Source organism: Malaya genurostris, chromosome 1 (assembly GCF_030247185.1).
Source record: "Malaya genurostris strain Urasoe2022 chromosome 1, Malgen_1.1, whole genome shotgun sequence".
Lineage (NCBI taxonomy): Eukaryota > Metazoa > Arthropoda > Insecta > Diptera > Culicidae > Malaya > Malaya genurostris.
This window is the reverse complement of record NC_080570.1, coordinates 120,548,104-120,566,477: the sequence shown is the minus strand read 5'-3', so window position 1 is coordinate 120,566,477 and position 18,374 is coordinate 120,548,104. Positions and strand designations below refer to the sequence as shown.

Sequence of the window (18,374 nt, the reverse complement as noted above, 5' to 3'; positions counted from 1 at the left end):
TCGTCTTGTAAATAGACGATCAGCATAAGTTATATCGTAATATGTATACAGCCCTTATATATCGGCAATGAATGTTCGCATGATGCGCTTTGTTACAGTGCGATAAAAGAAACACTGCTCACATCTCACTACTTGCGAAAAAAAAAACAATTTCGCATCACTAAGGTGACAGCGGCAGCCTCAAACGAAAAAAAGTATCCTTCTCAGTATTTAGCGCTGTGAAACGGTGCACATTGCGGTCTATAAGTGATTTAAAGCAATTTTCATATCTAACAATCATTAGAACTTCGATTGCATTATGGCCCTCCACTTTGCTCTGCGTTCTTCGTGTCGTAGCTCCGGTAAGTTAAGAATTTATACAATTTTCGATTGCATAACACATATCTTCTATCTCCGTCGTACGTCAGCACCGCTTTTCAACACAATCATCAACGGAGGAAAGCTACCGGTGGTGAGCCGCTCGTTGACTTCTGGTCTGCCAAGATCTCTGCTGCTGGTTACTCCGAAAACCGTCCCAGCACTACTCAATGGACCGGTCAGACAGTTCACGGCTACCGCAGTTCGACGTTCAGCTGCCGGAAATCATGTCGCCATTTGGAGTGGTGAACGGGCCTTGGCAATTGGTATGCTGGGTATCATTCCGGTTGCTATTGCGTTCCCATCACAGGCCGGAGATGCTCTGATGGCCATTGCCATGGTGATGCACCAACACTGGTGAGTCAAATACGTGCAGCTTTTGTATAATCTATTTTGTTAAAATTGCTTTTTTTTTCTTGTTGCAGGGGTTTGGAAGCCATTGTCACTGACTACGTCCGTCCGATTCTGTTTGGAAACCTGGTGCCGAAGCTGGCTCACGGACTGCTGCTAGTAGTTTCTGTGGCCACCCTCGGAGGACTGTTCTACTTCATTCACAATGACATTGGAATTGCCAACAGCATCAGAAAAATCTGGGCCACCCAAACGAAAGCCTGAATGAGTGGCTGCTAAATGAAAGTTGAGCGATTCGGATCTGACAAACAGGATGTGATAAAATCGCAAAATTTGCATAACAGAAAAAAGCTATTTCTTATTAAAATATAGAGCTAAACTTGAAAGCATAATTCTTTGAAAACGATTCATTTGTTCGACTGTTGCCCGGCTTTGCATCTAATGTCTATTTACAGTTGAATGGTCCTTATTTGCATCAGTTCGTACTCGGTGGCCCTTGACCGGTCGGCGCTGCGGATGCTATTCGAGTATTATGGAATATCCTCAGAGCTTCCCACTGTTTGCTACCTAGTAGTACGTGTGGTCGACAGGCACGCATGTGTTCTACCGCTTGTTCCGGACTCCAGCCGTTTCGCTGCATTGAAAACAAGCAAAATGAAATTGCATATTAGCTCTGATCTCGAGACACTCAGGAAATATGTTAAAAATGGAATAGAACTAGACTTGATCTGGTCAACAGATAAATAAAAAAAACCCACCATCATCAGATAGCATCCAACTAGCGTTGCGCTTCGGGTTCGTCCAGCTTTGCAGTGAACATAGACAGTACCGACGCGATCCTCCCGGAAGCTGTCGTCGTTGTCGGAAGCGTTCAGTGTTTTGATTCGCCTTCCCAAAGGCAGAAATCGGTTGATAAATGTTACACCACTCCACAGTTTGTCCTGACATGGAGCCTCAAAGATGTCGGTAGTAGCCAACTGGAGAAATTCTACCCCCAGTTTGGCCCATTTGTCCCGATTGTTCGAGAACACCCACAGTTCGTAGTCTTCGTTCATAGAAACTACGGCTTTGATGTTCTCTTCCCGAATCATTTCTGGCGCTACCGAGCGAAACGGTAGCGCCCCTAGGATCATGTTTTCATCTATCCTATCGTACCAATTTCGTTTGGTCACCTTTTCCATAAACACGTTGTAGAACAGTGTCGGATAAAACGTGACCCGAGCGAACATTGCCTGTGATAAGAACAAAAAAAAACGGATAGAATCAGAATGGGCAGATTTGCATAATTCAGTTCCACAGGTATGTGTTTATCCACAACATATCATGAACGCGAAGAAACGACTAATCGAATGACGACACAAAAATTCCATTATGGTTAAACAGTGACGTACCTGACGCAGTTGTTGATTGTTCCGTTGTTGTCGCTAAAATCCAACGAATGATCGTATTTTTTAGACAAATATTGGCAACCAAAACCCATGCAGAGAACGAAACAAATAATTAATACAACATATAATCGTAGAATGACCAACGAACAACTACTACGGATCTAACTACGAAAAATAAAACCACAATCACACACGAACAAGCAAGCGACGAACTCGAACAATTCGGGTGGGTGCTTTCTAGTTATGATGACGAGCACACGGTTATGATACTGAGAAGTGAAAGTTTACTCTACCATCATCCTGAGCGAACTGAGTGCGAATGACTGAAGACGCTTGAAGAGTGCTTGCACGCGGCGGCTCTATCGCTGCTTGTGTGGAGTTCCTCTCTTTCGACCTGGTTTGACCAGGTGTAGTGCTTATGGAAGTTGATCGCGAGCGGCTTCTGTCAGAATTCGTAATTCTATGCTTAAATGATCATAAACTCCACAACATTGGTTGATCTGTTCATTGTCTTTGAACCGCTTCTAGTTTGTGAAACATTCATTGCAGAACGATAGATGGTATTATTTCATCCGTAACTTACCTTGTTATAATTGAATATTTGCTGCTATCTAGAGTTTTCAAACCTAACTGTACATTTAATCTGAACACAAAGTAAAAATCCGCCCCCAAAATCAGGGAACTGTGTATGATGTAAACATGCACCATATAAAACGTCAACTCCGACACCTCATCAACAACCGCGTAAACGTAATTGACACAAGTTGCACAGTGGGAGAAATGTAGAATCAGATTAATATGAGGATATATAGCTATAGCTAAATATATTTTTTCTATAAATATTTATTGAAATTTAAAATTAAATTATTAAAATTTAAATTGGGTGTTCAGCCACAAGTGGTGACTTTTCAGACCTATTATAACCAAATCATGTATTACCATGAAGACATCAATTGCTTCCGCAATTCTGTGATTTTTGTGTAGGAATAATTGTTAACCTACTTGTATTGTGTAATGGAGAAAAGGAGCTTATATACTAACTTACTAACTAATACATAGAGCGAATCTATTCAACTGAAGATTGCATCGATTGTTTGTCGGAAGTTGTTTGTAATATTATGTTACGTAACATCTCATGGTTCTAGATTTGTGAATCTGTTCAACTCATTTGTACTAAACTTGCTGAACAGGTTAATTTATTTGCTACTATTGCAAATGATTCACGATTATTTCGATGATGACCAGCAAGCCACAGCAGAAAAGGCTAGTTTTGAGAGCCATCGGATCCTGTTTTTCTCAGCATAGTGACTAGGGCAGAGTTCCGTTCCATCGAAGGTAAGTTAGAAATTGTTTCACTACAATAGTAAAATTGTTTGCTCATTTGAACTAATTTGACCTTTTCAAGCACTGAGTAAATGTTACTCAGAATTAGAAAAATACCACATTTACTCAAAATTGAGTTAAGTAGACTTTAGTTACTATAGTAGTTCAGTTTGTACAGCTGTTTGAAAAAATGTTCGAGAGTTCTTTCATCATGTGACAGTTTCTCTTTGTTTACTTTCTCTTCTATTACCTATTGAAGCAGTTTCCCCGTTTAACAATCAACTCCTTGTATAAAATGATATCTGAAACTTTCGATTTCCAATCAGCACCGTAAAATCTTCGAAAATTTTCATAATCGCATCGCATTATGATGCGGAAATTTCATAGGAGAACTGGCTGGAGGAGCTGACAAATATGACACGCAATCACAAGTAGTACGTTTCGTGACCATCCTTATGTAAAAACAAACTCCATAATTACTAAAAAGTAATGTCATTTTTAATGAACGTGTAAGGGCAGTAATATTATTGTCGTTTTCCAAATTCCAAAATTCTAAATTTGCATGGAGAATTCATCATTATTTACTCTTACACGCTCATTAAAAATGACATTACATTTTAGTAATGACACTTTTAATGATCGTGTAAGGGCCGCTTAGCCATCCGACACCGGTATGTGAGCACCAGCCATTTGAAAGTACACCGATTACGTTTAAACCCTCGCGTCTTCAGCCCCAAATACTGCGATGTTTTGATACTCATCGCGACTCTCAAATTGTGAAAATTACCTGCACTTGATGTCCCAAAACACTGTCTGCTGTATTTTAGCTAAACTGACAAGTTATTGTGAGAGAGTCGACCCAAAATTCACTAATTTTCGTACACTAAACGAGGCAAGCCGTAAAACAATTGCATTACTGATTGTTCGTTTACGTTGCAATCAGCTGATTTTGAAGTTCCTATTTTGATCTCATCGTGATAGCGTCGTGACAGGGGGCCGGGGCATCTATTAAAATGACATAAATAATTCTTATGTAAGGGCCGCAATTGGATACTATAAAATATAATATACCAGGACTGTATACAATTGAAATCTTTTAAATGTGAGTAATTGGAATTGCTAAAAATATATAAATTTTAGAAATAAATTGTTCCAAAAACAACCCTCTAAATTATTTTGAAAGAAATAATTTTACTCTTAAAAAGAACCAACAATGAATATAAAAATAATTTTAAGTTTTTAATTTGTCATTTATTTCAACTGCCAAGTTTATATAAATTCAAGGAACACAAAATATCATCTTTATCTAAAGTTAATTAATTTTAAACTGATTTTGCAAGTTAAATTGACTATGAAATGGTTCGTCAAGAAATTGATAGCAACGTACCTGTAAAATATTTGTAATAATATTTATTGGAACAAACTAATCCACTTAACAAAACCAAATATGTAGTTTCTATTCCCCGAGTTCGAAAAAAATCATAGATTTCTATTATATTACCTTTACTTAAAAAAGTAGTAAACGTCAGGCACACTTGAACAAGCTGATCGAATCATTAAGTCTAGCATAGCGGACAACTGAATCAGAGATGACAAGTTCTATTAGAAGTTAATCTCAAAGTTGAGCTAGTTTCTTTTCAGTACAAAGTACATTTTTCAAAGTGAACGAAAATGTGAATTATATGTATTTAGTGTGGTCAAAATATATTTCCATTCGAAAATATATTTAGAATGGCGGAAATGACCAAACCTTGCTACATGAAAACGTAAATTTTAAAAGCAGATTAAACAGTAATTCCCTATCTGAAATCGCTTTTAAAAATAAGTCCAATTTTATTCCACTATGATATAGGGTAGTGTTAGGAAACTCAGACAAATCAACCCATCTAACCCGAAATAGGCTCACCTAATTCATACTAAACTTGTTTAATCCCTGTTAAACTTTTCTAAATTTGCTAATCCTGCATAATCCTTCGTCAGTAATGTCTGTAGAATTGTAGTACTAGCCATGCAATGATTTTGAACGCTAAGCATCGGTTGCGAATTGTGTTTAAACAGAAAGGTCAAATTCCACAAAAGGAATGTATTGACAAGACTTATCATTTGCGTAATCCCTCGTAAACTTTTTAGATCCGTGTAATTATGTACTAGCAAAGACATCATATTAACAAGATATCCAGCTCTCACATTTCCCGAACAAATCATTGGCAACATCCTTTTTTGCGAGCATGTCGCCCCCAGACGAGCCTGCATCGAATCTTATACATAGAAGTAGGGGAGAAAAATGTCAAATTCGAGCGCGCCAAAATAGCAGAGTTGCGCACCCGTACAATTGACATGATATGTTGAATGTGATGCCGTGCGATGGCGTTGCTGAACTGAAGATTGACTTCGCTCCAAGCTGACTGGGTCTGGTACTAGGCACAAGGGGAGAGTCGCTTAACACAAACTATATTGTGCCTCTAAAAAAACACGTGATATACTGTGAGTCTAAGTGTGCCACGCTGTTCCCCATGAAACAAATACTTGTCAAAACTGAGCCCTTTGTGTGCCGCAACTGTGCAACTGTATGGAAACGAAAGTGCCAATATTGATAAATGCGCCAACGCATTGTGTTAATGTGTGATTGGCACATTGTTCTAAGCGTCCTCCCCTTGACTAGCCATGTTATGATTATGTACACTAAGAATCGGCTGGAGTGTCTGTTGAAACAGAAAGGCCAAGTTCCAAAAAAGGAATATAATACCAAGACTTTGCTTCTTTTACCATATTATACTACATGGTACTGTGAAGATGAGAAGCGATATCACATTTCAATTTTATACACCAGCTCCCTGCTTTCACGCACGGTTCACATCTTTCATACCTGTCAACGGCTATATGTTGTATAGAAAAGTGCGAAACATTCGCGGTGCGTCTCCGTGCGGGAAATTTTTTTTCCGGTTTGTTGAGTTATTTTCTGCGATTGTTTGTTAGATAGTGCTGTAAAAGTGTTCAAAGTTTGCTCCCGATTGGAATTACTAACGGAAAAGACAAAAATGGCAGAAGGTTAGTGGATTTTTACGTACAAAATTCATGTAGGAAAATACAATTCTTAGAGTAGGGTTATGTTTACACTACATTCGGTAATTTCCTTTTTTTATTTTCCGATTGAATCATTCCGATAGTTGGATCAGCCACTCCCGACGATATGTGGACGCCATTCAAGCATCTATACAACAGCATCGAAGCTTTTCTGCTTCCCTCAACACCGGTTGGCCAGCAACAGGAGCAGAATGTAGCCTGTTTGGATGCGTTGCTGCGTAAGCACAAACAGAATTTCACCACCCTGTTGCGGAATCCACCGAAAAATGCCAAAAGTCGTGAAGCTATCCGGCAGGGAATAACCGAAGGAATTACACTGCCCGAGTTTGGACATACAATACTGTCGAAGGATCTGGTGGATGAAAGTGTAATCATTTCCGATATGTACGATTTGAACGAGTACATTGCGTTGGAGTTGCTTTGTACCGCCCAGCAGCAGATGCCGAACCATCCGGGATTGCCGCGTGGTTTGGTTGCGGTTTTGTTATATTACGACGGACGAAAATCGTTGGTGGCCAGTTTGAAGGAATTGTTTCAAGCTCGGTCAGGGGTTAGTTGGTGCACGGATGCCCCGACTGAGATTACTCAGCTAATTACGACGTACACGGATTTGTTGGTGTCCGATGGAGTGCTGGAGAAAATTCTGGATTTGTTGGAAGAACTGGACGTGACGAAGGAACTGGATGTTCTAACGACAAACCGTGCGCTTGGTCCTCCGAAGCATCACCGTCAGGTGTTGGATTTGTTCGAGGAAATTCGACTGCTGTTAGCTACCTGTCTGTTCAATTGGGCGGCACAGTGCGGGCTGCCAAGGGGAACAACGTTGAAGTTGATCCGGCATTTGGCCAAGTACAAATCGACGGTGTCCAGTGGGGGAATCGATAATGTGACACTGGCACTGCAGATGGCACTGATGTACGGGCTGGATATGAGTGTGATTCAACGGCGGGAAGATGGTGAAGAGATTGTCAAACGTTTGGCTATGGTCAAGGATACGGAGTTTATAGAAACGGTGATGGAGGCACTGTCTGCCAGCTGGGAGTGCGAAGGGCTACGGTCGGTTTCGTTGTTTACGTTCGGTTTGGCGATTGCCACGTTGAGATTGGCTCCGCAAAGTTTGTATGCCAATTCCGCTCGGATTATCGATCAGGATGAGATGCTGGTGGATGCGGCTATTCAGGGACGAGTTTTTGATTTCATTCACTATACTTTGCTGGAGAATGAAATTATTTTCCGGACGGAGTTTTATTACCGCCGGATGCATGTACTTTTCACCGACTTTATTGAGTTGATGCATTCCAAAGTGACGGAACTGCGGGCGAGGGCGGATGAAACGGCCAGAACGGTGCAGGCTTTTCAACAGCAGGGACTGGATCCACCGGCAAATCTGTGTCGAAACTTTGAAGCCTTACTGCTGTCGGTTGGAAAGCTGTATCAGAACGATTGTTTGCGATTGACCCTATCACTGGAGTACTGGGGACCGATGGAAGTGGCTGCCAACTATCAGCGTGCCTCGTCGCGTTCCGTTTGTCTGTTCAAGTTTATCCGTCTAGCGGGAGAGCTGCTTCCACCGACTCTCTTCATACCGTATCTGAAAATGCTTTCCGGACTTTCCAGTTCTCCGCAGTCTGCTCGGAATGCTTTCAACCTGCTCAAACAGGGAGGCGGTCCAGCGGGAGCTTCCGCTACAATTTCCTGGGATCACTTTTTCAATTCCCTTTTCCGATACTATCAGAATTTACGTCAGGAACAGAATCCGGGAAGTGAAACCGTCTACCGCAATCGAGCTCTCAGTCGAAACATTAATCCACAGGAAATTGCCGGCCTGCAAGCGGTTCTTCAAGTTATCCGAGCTGTGGCCACGTACGACGAGGTGGCCCGTGTTGCTCTCTGTGAACATCCGAACTGGTCTCCGCTGCACGTTCTGCTGGGATTGATCAGCTGTTCGGTTCCAATTTCGCTGAAAGCCGAACTGGTGCAGACACTTGCTGCCCTTGGGAAGAGTAAAGAAACGGCTTTGCAACTGTGGAACAACTTGGAGGCTTCGCAGATCATTGCCACCATTCCGACTACCAGCACTTTCGTGAATCGTGGAATAGAATCTGAGCTGGAGGAAATCGAAAGTCGCAACGAAACTTACCCGTTAACCCTCGGGATGTTGGATTTGTTGCACAACCTGTGCCAAACTGCCATTCCGAAAGGGCTCGGAGCTGGACCTCGGAAACCCGGCCTCGACCCGTACGTTACTTTCATCATCGATGCCGTTTTTTTGCGCTTCTACAACCGAAACTACAAAAATCCAGCGGAAAAGTGGCAAATCGCTGCCAAGTGCCTACAACTACTGCACACATTTGTCAAACACTACCTCCCTTCACCGGTGGATTTTCCCTCGCCGAACCAAGCACGAGAGGAAAATTCCGCTCCTGGTTTTCATATTCTTTTGCAAGTGAACACTAAATCGGATTTCCTCCGGCTGCTGCTGCACATCATCGACGAATCCGTTAGCTTGTTCGATACCTACGCACCGTTTCCGGGGCGTAAATATCTGGAGACAACTTCACTGTACGCTCTGCAGATCATCGAACGTGCCCTCGAGACGCAGGAGGATTTTTTCAATGCCCATTTTGCTTCGAACTGTTCGATTCTGTTGGCCGGTGTTAACAAACTACTGCTCGGCATGAACCCACGCAGTGGAAAAGCGGATCACATGTTGAATGTCACCCGGTTCGTAACCTACAGTTCGTGGCTTCCGGAAAACGCACTGATAGCGGTTCGCATTCTAACTGCGATCATGCGCCAACCGAACGTAAACCAGCAGATTGTCGGACTGCTCACTCAAACCGATCGTATCCGCAATGAAATCCGGCAAGGCTTCGTAGAGTGTTTGGAGAGTGAAGCGGCTACACTGCCCGCCCATTCTGCTGCCAGTGGAGATGGCGGCCCCGCCGGGGAAGATTTCGATCAGGAAATAGATGATTTTTCGGCTGCAGCTGATGGTGCCGCCGGGTCCAGTGTGGAATTGCAAATCAAAGAAGCCATCGTGGGACTGCTGCACGAGTGTTTGCCTCAGCAGAGTACACCGAATTTGGCTCACTATTTGCTTGGCTTTGAACTGAACAAGGAGCTTCGATTGACCAATCTGCAGCAGCCGGGTGTGATGAACTTTCCCAGCAACTGTGCCAAGTCGCTGATTACGCTGTTGGATAATGCACTGGAGGTAAGTCGACGAGTCGGTTGGTTTGATTGTTTGCGATAAATTATGAATTTGCTTAGAGGTTCAAATTGAGCTGCTAGGCGGAAATGGCAGTTCAATTTGAATTGCTTTAAGTACTGTTTAGCCGAAGGCGAAACGTGAAGAAAATTGAAACAAAATGTGTGCTTTTTTGTACAAACCAAAAACCCCTAAATCTTCGGGATAAAGTTAGACAATTCTTAAACTAACAGTTCGGCTGAAAAGTTCGTATCGTTTAATAGAAACACACATTTTTTTGCCAAAATTCGTTTTTATTATTCAACATAATTGCCATTAGAGGCGATACAGCGATTATAGCGATCTTCCAACTTTTCGATACAATTTTTGTAGTACGATTTGTCCTTTGCCTCAAAATAGGCCTCAGTTTCAGCGATTACCTTTTCATTGCTTCTAATTTTTTTACCAGCGAGCATTCTCTTGATGTCTGAGAACAGGAAAAAGTCACTGGGGGCCAAATCTGGAGAATACGGTGGATGAGGGAGCAATTCGAAGCCCAATTCGTTCAATTTCAGCATGGTTTTCATCGACTTGTGACACGGTACGTTGTCTTGATGAAACAAAACTTTTTTTCTTCTTCAAATGAGGCCGTTTTTTTGATATTTCGTCCTTCAAACGCTCTAATAACGCTATATAATAGTCACTGTTGATGGTTTTTCCCTTTTCAAGGTAGTCGATTAAAATTATACCATGAGAATCCCAAAATACAGACGCCATAACCTTACCGGCCGATTGTTGAGTCTTTCCACGCTTTGGGTTCGGTTCATCGCGTGCAGTCCACTCAACTGACTGTCGATTGGACTCCGGAGTGAAGTGATGGAGCCATGTTTCGTCCATTGTTATATATCGACGAAAAAAATCGGTTTTATTTCGATATAACAGCTCCAAGCACTGCTCAGAATCATCAATTCGTTGTTGTTTTTGATCTAAGGTGAGCTCACGCGGCACCCATTTTGCACAAAGCTTTCTCATATCCAAATATTCGTGAATAATATGTCCAACACGTTCCTTTGATATCTTTAGGGTGTGAACTATCTCGATCAACTTCACTTTACGGTCATTGAAAATCATTTTGTGGATTTTTTTCACATTTTCATCGGTAACAGCCTCTTTTGGACGTCCACTGCGTTCATCGTCTTCGGTGCTCATATGACCAGTACGAAATTTTGCAAACCACTTACGAATTGTTGCTTCGCCCGGTGCAGAGTCTGGATAACACTCATCAAGCCATTTTTTGGTATCGGAGGCACTTTTTTTTTCATCAAAAAGTAGTGTTTCATCAACACACGAAATTCCTTTTTTTCCATTTTTTTCACAATAACAAAAGTAGCTTCACTCAAAATGCAATATCTCAGAAACTAATAATCAGACAGCTGTCAAATTTATACACGTATCTTTTGAAGGTTAGTACTAACTGAAAATGGTATGGATTTAATTCTAGTGGCGCCCTCTCATAGAAACGATACGAACTTTTCAGTCGATCTGTTAGGATCGAAAGTTGACACTTTCGCCGAGTTCAAGGACTCAAAATCTTACTTACCTTACCTAACAGCTATAGGCCTGGGGTGTCTTTTGCTATATCAAGCATACGTCTCCACATAACTCGGTCCATGGCTGCCCGTCGCCAGCCACTGAAGGCACGGATGCTTCTAAGATCACCCTCCACTTCATCGATCAACCTTGCTCGCTGCGCTCCTCTTCTTCTTGTACCAGTCGGATTAGATTCAAGAACCATTTTCTCTGGGCTGACGTCCGACATCCTTATGACATGCCCAGCCCATCGTAGACGTCCGATTTTAGCTGTCCGTGCGATGGGTGGTTCTCCTAACGGCTGTTGCAATTCGTGATTCATACACCGTCTCTACGTTCCGTCTACCATCTGCACTCCGCCATAGATGTTCTTCAGTACCTTTCTTTCGAAAACCCTAAGGGCGCATTGGTCCTCTGCCAACATAGTCCAGGTCTCGTGGCCATAGAGAACAACCGGTCTAATGAGCGTTTTGTAGATGGTCAATTTCGTACGGTGGCGTACTTTTCTCGATCGAAGGGTTTTTCTGAGTCCAAAGTACGCACGATTCCCTGCCAAAATACGTCTATGAATTTCTCTGCTGGTGTCATTATCGATGGTCACCAGTGAGCCCAAATACACGAACTCGTCAACCACCTCGATATCGTCACCGTTTATCAATATTCGTGGTGGGAGGCGTAGTGTTTCTTCTCTAGAGCCTCTTCCTCTCATGTATTATGTTTTCGACGCATTTATGGCCAGTCCGATACGCCTAGCTTCAGCTTTCAGTCCGATGTAGGTTTCCATCATCTTCTCAAGGTTACGTGTCACAATATAAATATCGTCAGCGAAGCCAAAAAGTTGTACGGACTTTCGGAAGATCGTGCCACTCGTGTCCTCGTCCTTCGAATCACAGCTTCCAGGGCAATATTGAACAAGATACAGGAAAGTCCATCACCTTGACGTAGCCCTCTTCAAGATTCGAAGGAACTCGAGAGCGTCCCAGATACTCGGACGTAGCACATCACTCTATCCATCGTTACTTTGACCAATCGCGTCAGTTTATCCGGGAAACCGAATTCGTGCATTATCTGCCATAGCTGTTCTCGATCGATTGTGTCGTATGCCGCTTTGAAGTCGACGACGGCGGCAAACAGACTAACCGTAGGCACAACACAACTGAACGTGATTCACTATGCGATCAGCAGTCAAATGTTAAGAATAACACTCCACACAAGCTCGGTCAGCAAATAGTCACTAACTGATAAAAGGCGGGTGGGTAATGTCAGAGACATAACTGGATGTCGTGAATACGAAAACAACTGACATGTTCCTTAACACTTCCGAATATCAATTAGTTGATCAATTGTATGAATTATGCCAGCATTCCCCTTTGCACATTTTTCGCAAAAACAAAGAAGGCTTCACTTTTTGTTGAGAGGCTTGTTTCTACCTGAATTCGTTTGTAGCTTTTTAACTAATGGGCGGTCCTAACGGCTATAAAAATAGCCGCATTCAGAATTTTAATGTTGATTATTTCATTTCAGATTTGCATAATTTATTGAAACAAACTATCGATATGCTGAAGGGACTCGTTTCTAGCATTCAGAAAGGTCAAATTGCGTAATTCTCTACGACATTAAACTCTGGAACATTTTTCGCAAAAACAAAGATCTCGTTTACTGTGAGTTTCACACAGCGAAAAGTGCACAAATTTAAGCAAACTGTTCTTGATTTGCAGTAAACTGAAGATATTTCCCTACGATCCTAATAGTTCTTTAGAAAACTATCCTAACAAATCCTAATAGTTCTTTAGAAAACAACAAATCCTAATAGTTCTTTAGAAAACTTTTAGACCCATTAGAACGGCTGATTTTGTGCAATGCTCTCCACCGTTGTTTTTTCCCATTGCTAATGACTGGCAGCTGTGACGTAATCGCTCTTGTCGAAAGCGAAACTAGCTGTGCAGACGACACAAAACACATCTGCTCGCAGTGGCGATAGAATCCTAACTGATTGAATTTTTGTTAAGAGATTTTCTTTTATGTGATTTCGTTTGTAGCTTTTTCACTAATGGGCGGTCCTAACGGCTATAAAAATAGCCGTACAGAATTTTAATGTCGATTATTTCATTTCGGATTTGCATAATTCATTGAAAGAAACTATCAATATGTTGTAGGGATTCGTTTCTAGCATTCACAAGGATCAAATTGAGGAACTCACTGCGATATTCACCACTTTTCGGAACATTTTTCCCGGACGATTTGTTGTACAGCAGCAGATATTTTGTTCTCTTCCTTATCACTGAGCTATGAGCTTTCAAAATACGAGAAAGGCAAACGCGCCATATGAATTATCCTCTTTGATACTCGTTTATACCAAACATTTCAGAAAAGTTTAATTTTGAATTATTTGAGATTATGTCACAAAACTGAAAATTTTATCATAAAATTGTGATCATATTTCCGATGGCATGTCGCAAGAATTATGTTGATTCATTAGATACAACAATAGATATTCACGATCAAAAACTTTAGTAAAGAACTAACGTGTAAACGGTTAAAAAACGCAAATAATACGGACTGCAAAAACACAACAAGCTCTGTTTGAACAGTGTTGCCAATAATTTTATCCATAATCAGGTCATCCAATTATGTCTCTGACATTACCCACTCGCTTATTTGTTCTTAATAGGGTTCTAAATGCTAAGAATCTGTCGTGGAATAACCAGGAAAATGACCAGAAAATATCAGTTCTTCATCATGAACTAACCGCTGGTTTTCTGCCAGTTTTATTTCCAAATAGATCAACTTGTTTATCTTATATGAGAAATCTTCTACAATCGAGCTGGTTCTAGCAGATCAATATCACGTTTGTAGGAAACTGATTACTCAGTACGGTGCAAAAAAGTTGTAGAGGAAATATTTTTGCTGATTGTTGATCGGTTCCGACCTACCAATACATGCACAACTTTAATAATAACCGCTATCTATTTCTATCTCTCACTTTTCAGTCATCGAAAGCCGGCAAACAGTTCGGTTTCGCTCAGGAACGGTTGATCGAAAATGCCTACACGCTGCTGTACTCGTTGTGCTACAATAGCCGTACCTCGGAGGTGATTTTGCGTTTCCTACGTTCCTGCAATGATTTTCTGTGCCGGCACGTGTCCGGTCTTCCGTTCGGCAACGCCAGAAGTCCGCACGTACTCAATCAGATGACCGGACTGCTGAAGTGTGTGGCCATCGAGTTGAAGCTGACGTCCGACAAAAATCAGGTGTCCCAATTCGGAAACATCTGTAAGATACTGCTCGGTGTGGTACAGCAGCAGGGCGCCGAACTGGTTCCGCTGGAAATGACCCATCACTATAGTACCGTGAATGCCAGTATGATGTCTACTGCGTTGGAAGCAACGACAGTGACAGTTCGAAAAGGGACGGAATCGGCAAAGTTGTTGCTCTGTCAGTTGTTGGATTGTTTGAATTTCGAGATTAAATCATTGGAGAAACCGAAATGGGATTACTTCGATAACTCACTGCTTCAGGGTCTACTGCAGAACTGTGAGATAGCGGTAGCTGGTGGTGGCGTGGGAGGCAGCGGCCTTAAATTGATCGATATCAAAAAGTTGCACGATGTGCTGAAAGATGAACTGAACTCGGTTCAAACGACGATTGCCGCAGGCCAGAGGGCTCACATCATGGCGGAGATCGAAACGATTCTGATGTACGCACTTCAGGTCAACAGTCAACGGAACTTGTGTGCATCGACGGTACGATTACTGGAAGCGTGGGGACAAGTTACGGAGGTTCTGTTTAGCGTAACACCTGCCATGTTTGTGTCGTTGGATGTCAAGCAAGGTTTGCTGGTTGAGATAGTGCAAGCCATTCTGGCGAAGGCTGTACCGAATCAGATCATGCCGGAACTGGCTAATTTGGCTTCGTCGACGGTGCTACTGTTGATGGTTAATTTGAGACATTGTTTCACGTTGAATAACAGTGGAGAAGCGGAAGCCCAACCGGATCAGAGTTCACTGATGAGCTCTTTCGGAGGTACCGTGGGACCCCGTGCGATCGGCGGCGGCGGCGCCAGTGGAAGAATGTTTTCACCGAAAACGAACACTCTGAGCTTACGGTACATTTTGCAGAATATTCTCGATTGGATTTTGATCAGTGGCGTGGGATCGCAAAAGTTGAGAATCAATTTGTACGCTGCTCTGCTGAATTACATGCACATCGTCAAAGGAAATCGGGACAAAAGTGAACAGCAGTTGCAGAATGTGCGGGATGAATTTTACGTTTCTCGGCTGGATAAAAGTTTGTCTTCTTCGAGCAGGAGTCACGATGTAACGGCAGACGAGTCGAACGCTCAGATCGAGATGGTTGTGGAAATTTTCCAACAGTTCGGCGATAAACTGATAGACATTCTATGTCACGATTGTACCGGCGGGCACGATATCTGTAAAATGTTGGCCCTGTCCTGTGTCGATATGCTGCTGGACATGGATTCCATGACCAACGTGATTCAGTTCATTTCGAAGCGTGGATATTTGTCTCACTTGATCGACAGTTTACTGAAAAATGATAGCAAACTCTGTCGAATCTTGGATAATCAACCGGAAAATATGAAAGCCTTGTACGTGTACGAGTCCAAAATGGCCATGCTAAGTCGAATCGCAGGATCCCACATCGGAGCCGAGTTGTTGCTGGAGGAAAAGGCACTCAGTGTTCTGGCGGGGATGAAAGTCTTCGACCTACATCCGGACTTTCAAGTACTGAACTATTCCTCCCACTATCCGGTTTCGTCTAGCTTCATTCCACCGATCGAAGTTCGCTATCAGCAAATACTTTTTCCGGCGCTTAGCCTATGTGAAGCAATTCTTTCAACGTTGGGCCAAGAAAATCATTCTGCCGTAACTCAAATCATTCACTTTCTGCTGTCCCACGGGGACACCATCGAAATCGTACTGCGCGCAGGAACACCATTTCTCAACATCGGTCTTCTGCAGGAACTGGCCGGTATAACTAGCTTGATTGCTCGGGCAGCCAATCAGGAAATATCCAACCTCATCACACCGAACGCCAACCAAGACCTAGGAGCACATCTCTATCGGCTGCAGAAGCTTATGTTAACGCTGTTTCCTCGGTTCACTCTCACCGAACAAACACTGAAAGAGCTTCATCAAAACATCCTGACCCATTGCAGTGAACGCGAACGTTCGGAACATCTGAAATACTTCCTGCAGATCGGTGCCAACTTGGCTCTGTACGCTCGCAATAGTATCTCCAACCATTCCGTCGATCATCGCACCATCAATGTGCTGTTTTCACCACAGATCAGCGAAACCAGTGTCCATCAGCAGGGCCGACCGGAGAATCGAGTCGCCCTGGACAGTTCGCACAGCAGTTTGAATATCGTAGTTTTGCAGCTGCGCTGTTCGGTCGAGTATTACAACAAAGGCAAGCTAGGCTACGAGGGTCTCCTGCGACAACGGAACTCACTTCCCGGCTTAAGTCTGGATGCTAATGGTAAGTGGTTTCGCGATAATCGATTTTTTTTACGATTCTAATTTATCTTGCATTCCAGTTCAAATCCAGCACGACAACCTAACGGAACGAATCGCTTGCAAACAGGAGGAACTGAAGCGGTGCGTTTTCATCACCGAACACTGCCTCTATTTGCTGTGGGCCCATCTAGACTTCTTCATGCTGCGAGCTATACCGGTCAATGCACTGCATCTGAGCGCCTCGTACGGATCGGAAAGTATGAACTGGAGTTTTGTTTACTTGTTTCGTTGGTTCTATTTTGTTCTCTCCGTTTCAGATTACCTCTCATCGCAATCCGAAGTCGGCTGGAAGATCACAGCCGACGATGTTGCCGTGCTGAAGAAAACCCTGATCGGGGTGTTCAACGAAACGTTCTGTAAACAGTTGCTTGCCACCGCACAGGATCATACGCGTGCTTCGGACAAGGGCTTCATCGAAGCGCTGATGCGACGAATCAAACGGCTGATTCAGTTCGTTCCGGTTAAGTAGTTTGTGGGTGCTGCTTGCGGTGCGAATTAATTTTTGTTTTTCTCTCAATGTTCATTTACTGCCAGTTTTTATGTTCATTCTTGAATGATTATTACACTGTTTCCGAGATGACGAAGGAAAAGTTTTCGTGCGTTTGAATATGAGTATAATATCACATTTCTTGGAATGATAAAATCATCAAAATTTCTCTACCCATTTGGTATTACATTTAGCATTGAAGACTGCCCAAGAAAGAATAGACGCACCTTTTTATTGGATATGTTGTTAATATTAGACTTCCGCTGCCGAGGTAGGTTTTCTAACATGTGCTCTTGTCACTGTTCAAAACTCTTCAATTGGTCAAATTTACGGTCGAATATAAGGCAACGCAATGCTAGCAAGTAAATTGAACAAGTAACTAAAATTATAACCTGGAATAAAATAAACTTTCAGCTTTAAGTTGTTGAGAAACGGATCGCAACTGTGAAGAACATTCTTTCCATCCCTCCGAATAGGTTTTGAAATCTTACCGCAACCACAAATAGCTTGCCAAACCATAGCTTTCTTAACAATTTTTCAACTTGAATCGACGCCTTGAACTGGTTCAATACTTGCCCTTCTCACACCGTAAAATATTGCGGTCACATCGAGGATTTGTACTCGAATTTCACATCGTTTTCGTCGTCCAAGATTGTACACTTTGACTTCCCAGTATGCATCGCATCGTACCGCTTTTGAACTTTGAACCTAACTGATGCTGCTTGATTAGTCTGTTTTTTGATACCCCGGTTGCACGATTGTCATCTGCATACTGTGGTAAAATAATCAAGCCACAAAAGGCTTTCAGTGGCTCTAATGTATTGAAAACTTTTGCACTTGTACCTCAATCCATTCGATGAACTCTTCAAGATTTTTTTCGTTAGATTAATAAAAAGACACTTACTGAAAATTTTCATAACTGTTTGTTAGTTTCACGACAATCAGATTCCATAGAAGTTCGGTTATTGGGAGATAATTTTACCATACGGATAGTATGGTTTTTACCGCCTTCGGCGACTATTCAGATTTACCGTATGAATTGTATACCTATTTCCAGAATTCTGTAA

The 18,374-nt window shown here is 42.4% G+C and overlaps 3 protein-coding genes across 4 annotated transcripts; 2 read left to right on the top strand and 1 right to left on the bottom strand.

The window, feature by feature from the left end:
• Positions 1-127: 127 nt before the first annotated feature.
• Positions 128-1,100, top strand: LOC131425642 (succinate dehydrogenase [ubiquinone] cytochrome b small subunit, mitochondrial). Its single transcript, XM_058587693.1, has 3 exons — positions 128-341; positions 408-714; positions 783-1,100. Exons 1-3 carry the CDS (start codon positions 299-301, stop codon positions 970-972), a joined length of 540 nt encoding a protein of 179 aa, XP_058443676.1. The 5' UTR covers positions 128-298; the 3' UTR covers positions 973-1,100.
• LOC131425640 (phosphatidylglycerophosphatase and protein-tyrosine phosphatase 1) lies at positions 1,047-2,829 on the bottom strand. Of its 2 annotated transcripts, XM_058587691.1 has the most exons (5): positions 2,680-2,829; positions 2,390-2,620; positions 2,100-2,132; positions 1,467-1,940; positions 1,047-1,342 (listed from the first exon to the last, which is right to left on the bottom strand). In XM_058587691.1, the coding sequence occupies exons 2-5, from the start codon at positions 2,393-2,395 to the stop codon at positions 1,184-1,186; spliced, it is 672 nt and encodes a 223-aa protein (XP_058443674.1). In that variant the 5' UTR covers positions 2,396-2,620; positions 2,680-2,829; the 3' UTR covers positions 1,047-1,183. The 2 variants fall into 2 exon arrangements, with proteins under 2 accessions (XP_058443674.1, XP_058443675.1); XM_058587692.1 differs by lacking the exon at positions 2,100-2,132.
• A 3,472-nt stretch (positions 2,830-6,301) lies between these two features.
• On the top strand, positions 6,302-17,399 carry LOC131425639 (nuclear pore complex protein Nup205). The gene is made up of 5 exons (XM_058587690.1): positions 6,302-6,467; positions 6,587-9,720; positions 14,274-16,782; positions 16,841-17,017; positions 17,078-17,399. Exons 1-5 carry the CDS (start codon positions 6,458-6,460, stop codon positions 17,287-17,289), a joined length of 6,042 nt encoding a protein of 2,013 aa, XP_058443673.1. The 5' UTR covers positions 6,302-6,457; the 3' UTR covers positions 17,290-17,399.
• The last annotated feature ends 975 nt before the right edge of the window (positions 17,400-18,374 follow it).